The sequence below is a fragment of the Manduca sexta genome, unplaced genomic scaffold, assembly GCF_014839805.1.
Source record: "Manduca sexta isolate Smith_Timp_Sample1 unplaced genomic scaffold, JHU_Msex_v1.0 HiC_scaffold_1950, whole genome shotgun sequence".
Lineage (NCBI taxonomy): Eukaryota > Metazoa > Arthropoda > Insecta > Lepidoptera > Sphingidae > Manduca > Manduca sexta.
In genome coordinates this window covers 25,182-29,903 of record NW_023592866.1, presented here as the reverse complement: position 1 = coordinate 29,903, position 4,722 = coordinate 25,182, and the positions used below count along the sequence as shown (strand labels likewise).

Below are 4,722 nucleotides of genomic sequence, written 5' to 3'. Positions count from 1 at the left end.
TTTCATTGAGTACTGTAATATAATAGAGAACACAATATATTGACGTGATTTACGTATTGGTTTTATTACGGTAAACCTGATTACACCACGTCAGGAATATAGAGATGGTTATTAGGTTAATAAGTGAGAGACGAGAAACAACTGCCACCGAGGCTCTCCGTAACAATGTTAAGCTTTATATAACTAAACGGAGGGCTCCTCGGTTTCTTTAATTGCACTATAGGTTTTGTTTTTTTTTTCACCCTGCGAATTTTATTCACCTCGTTCTACGCTATTTTGAAATAAAGAAGGGAGACTGATTGTAATTATGCTATGTCTAATTTTATTTAATCATTTTATCACATCTATAATTATTATTCTCACTATCCCAGTGTCCATATTGATGTAACATCTAACAATACATCTTTAGGATCAGAATGTTTGTGGAACATGAAGTACCTTGAATTTAGTGGGACTGACTTCCTTTTTCATCTCCATGACCCTAGAAAAAAAATGATGAGGAAATATAAAACATTAAACGTTTACGCAGCTCTTAAATTTTGAATGGTACTACATAATGTCAGGCGCGCTTATAAGTGTGGCTACAGTAGAGGGTTAAAACACATACGCTGTGTATTACGTCCTTGATAAAACAGAATAATAGTTATGTTGGCCAATAAATATACTCGTAGCGCTAATTTTCACATGCTAGGTCTGTGACGTCATTCTCATTTCGGGTTTGACAAGCGAGAGATAATAAGCCTAAAGAATGATCAGTTGCACGAGTGGTAATTGCTTAGGCGCTGCAGTCAACGCATTAATTATGATCTCTCTAAATATTACCTTGTAGCAAAAGTTCGTGCGAGTTCGGCAGCTTGCTCGCCTTTATAAAATCTTAAGAACATAAGTTCCACTTGCTCTTGATCACAGTATCCAACAAATTCTTTCATGTCTACCCGTCCAGGTCTGATTAAAGCTGGATCTAATCTGTATAAATAAATTCCTTAATATTCGAAATTTAAGAACACAACTGTGTAATTAATTATTGTTATATGTTGCAATTAACCTTTTTGATTTTATTCCAAATTGGGTATAAATCTCGGTACATATAAGTTATAGTCACAAGATAATATAGGTATTATTAATTATCAATGGGTCTGAGTAGTGAATGATATTTTAAAGTAAGGAAAAAATAATATTAAGTTTCATTACAAAAGTTGTAATTATAAAATTGTATAGAAATTTAGTTGTAGATTAATTTCAGGCTGTATTTTAAAAAATGTTTATTCATTATAATTTTTGATTGTTAGTTATTCTTACTAATTGTACAAGCTGTAATATTATGGGTTACTTTGGCATTAAAACGGAGCAATAATACGATGTATGAGAAAATCTTACCTCTCCAAATAGTTTGTTGTCATGAACACGATCCGAGCTTCTGTAGAAGCAAACACCATCAAGGCAATTAAGTAATCCACTGAATGTAACGCGGTTTAATCCTTCATAAGCAGCTTTTTGTTTAGGAGTGTCTTCACGGGACACAAAAGCTGCATCTATGTCTTCCAATAATATGATGGATTGTTGAGGCGCAACGCTGTAAAATAAAATGTACGTGCGATAATAGCTTGTTTTAGTACATTGTTCTATGTTGGGGCTTTTAATTTACCCTGGATTTATCAAGTTCCATGATAATATATACATCTATAAAACGTACTAACGTTCCTAAGTAAATTACGAACTTTAAGTCCCTCTTTCTTAGAATTCATAGGTTGAGCGCTATCTCTTGTGGTGTTTAAGCAAACAATGTCAGTGCGTCCGTGCAGGCTAGATTTGTTATAACAAAAGGAAACAGAAGTTAAAAAATGAGCCTAACAACAAACCGACATAACACACACTTGTGTTTTGTGTAGCTGGGGCATATCAGTGAAATCACATCTGTTGTGTCAACCGCATGATCGTATCGTTATATTACCATACTAACATTTCTGACATGTGGCAAGCCGCACCGCTGGCTAACACTTTGTTATGTCGTCGCAGTCGGCGCGTGAAAATAACGCTGGAATAATATTAGTTTCACTCACCTCAAAAGATGATTAAGCCTGTCGTCCGTCAAGCCTCTTTCAGATAAGTTAAGGACACAGATGTTGTACTCTAATTGACCTGCTAATGCCATTATGAACGAGGATTTTCCACATCCAGGTGGCCCATATAGTAAATAACCTGCATAAAAATGTTCTTTGGTTAGCCAACAAAATATAAAAATTAATGAATGAGAAAAAAGAGGCGTGTAGAGGGCAAAAGAGGTAGAAGGAGGTGAGCATCGTGCAATCACGCGGTCGATTTACGAAAGGAATAATTCAAAACCTTCACAAGGTAATAAACCGGCATTTGTGAATATTTTGTTACCTAAATTCGTATTTTTAAAAGGATATACGAATAAAGGCGATAAATATAATTCCCGTGTATTTTTCGTAGGGGCATCAGCCTTGCAAAATCTATTAAGATAAACAATTTTTTTTTTATTTATACTATATAAATCTGAAGAGTTTACGTTTTTTTGTTTGAACGCGATAATCTCAGGAACAAAGGTAAACCAACTTAAAAATATTTTCACTAATAGGCTACTTTTATCCCGGAAAAATATTTATTCCGGATTTTTTTTTTCACGCGAGTGGAGCCGCAGGCAAAACCTAGTGGTAAATAAATGTTATGTATCATAGTTACATGTGACTTCAGCCATAGCCTGATTTGAAAGGTACACTACTTGTCCTATAATGGCAAAATAATCACAGCAACAAGCTTAATGCAAATAGTTTACTGGTAGCTTGTATTTTTCAAGAGGTCTAGTCTTAAAATAGACATTTATATATTTTTTTTGCGACTTTTTAGTCTATGTATTTGTATTTAATTTTATGCTATGTTTAGCATTATTTAACGCATACGAAAATCTAGTCTAGACACAATAAATTCGGAAGATATCCAAATAAAATTTATACAAAGTATATGGAGTCAAAACTTGCCTCTTCTATATGGAATGCCTCGTTCCGTATACCATTGCGGATTCTTTATAAAATCTAAACAATCTGTTAAGATTCGGTCTGCCAATCCGGCACGTAGGACGACGCTTTTTATAGGGCGGCGTCGTCGTGGGTGTCCAAAGGGCCTCCATTCTGATCCCATGGCTGTATACATTATGGTCATGCCTTCATGTTGTTTTAGGGCCATAGTTCTTGCTGAAATAAATGATAAAGTGGTATTTTTGGTTCCAAGATGTGAGAGAAGCAAGCCTATTCACATATACCAGCTCCAGGGTGATACAAGCAGATCTATGCTTGCTAGCAGATAAAACAATATCAAGATTGAAATATTTTCCATCTTGAATTATATCATCTATCTTTAGCAGTTCCTGTATAAATTATGAGTGAATCTACATACATAGTTATATAAAACAGACAAGTAACATTTTTTTATAGTAACAAATTAAATTACCATCTTCAAGTATGTCATAATACAACTGCTTGTTCCGACCAAATGCTGTTAATGTGACTGTTTCCCAAGGGATGCCCATATGTAGATCCAGTGTTTGTTGTTCTCTGGTTCTGTCAACTTTTATCCATGTTCCAGCATATCTGAAATGTACCATGTGGTACTTTGCCATCAATTGGAAAATAACTTTTTATTAAAATAGAAGTTAGGGCGATTGAAAAATAGTGTACAATTTTTAATTGCCCAGAATCTATATACAATATATATATATATATATATATATATATATATATATATATATATATATATGACTAATAAGGCTTCATACAAGGCAAAGGTTTAGGTAATGGTACCTAAACCTTGTGTGTAATTTATGGAAATTACACCATATTTTCCTAATTATAATTATGTAGATGGTATACATATTCCTAATCCTGTTTGTATATATAAGAATATTATGAATTTAATTCTCATATCATTAACAAGATTGTAAGTTAATATTAAAAATAATACAATTATTAGATGCTGTCTACCTACCTACAATAGCTTATTTTTATTCAGGATATTGAAGAGAAAGCCTGATTATAAACTGGCATTCTGGCAGTCTATAGCAGAGTTCAGACTCGTGGGCAAGCTGTTGACAGATTTCAGCAATATTTATATGTATCTGTAGATTGTTATAGGTGATTCAATGGGAGTATAAGCAATGTTAGATGTCTGTGAGTTTTTTATTATATGGAATAGTAATTCACACTGACCTAAAAAAATGTTGTCCAACACTAGGAATGAACTCATATTTGGTTTTGATTTGACCCGTATCTCTCTGTTCGAAAGACGTTTCGACACTCAAATGCTGTGTTTGCCTCGCACCTTTTTGCGTTATCCACTGCAGTAACCACTGATAGGATTTGTCTCTACATGGTACTTCAAGGGTGATCATGCAATGCCTTCGAAATAAGACCATAGATGTCTGAAAACCTTTTCGTAATATTGCCGCCCCCGCTCCAACCCCGAATAAACCGAAACCAGCTCCAAAGTAAGGGTTTTGCGATAAAGCACTCACGTAATCGGCGATAGTCATTTTATGTTTTATTTGTAGAAACGTTTAAAACGATTAGTATTCATGTAAAAACTAAGATACTTATTCTCAAACTTTATTATTTGGTATTATGTTCTTGCATTTTAGAGTTTAATCTAGAATCTAGCGATTTCAATATTACCTCCTATCAGGGGCATGGACGGGACATGTCAATGTTA

The 4,722-nt window shown here is 34.0% G+C and overlaps 1 protein-coding gene across 1 annotated transcript; it reads right to left on the bottom strand.

The window, feature by feature from the left end:
* Window positions 1-296: 296 nt before the first annotated feature.
* LOC119191815 (mitochondrial chaperone BCS1-like) lies at window positions 297-4,722 on the bottom strand. The gene is given in 9 exon segments (XM_037445681.1): window positions 297-438; window positions 440-481; window positions 823-966; window positions 1,378-1,427; window positions 1,429-1,573; window positions 2,061-2,199; window positions 3,000-3,212; window positions 3,469-3,608; window positions 4,224-4,722. Coding segments are annotated over 9 exon segments (1,272 nt in total). The 5' UTR covers window positions 4,547-4,722; the 3' UTR covers window positions 297-362.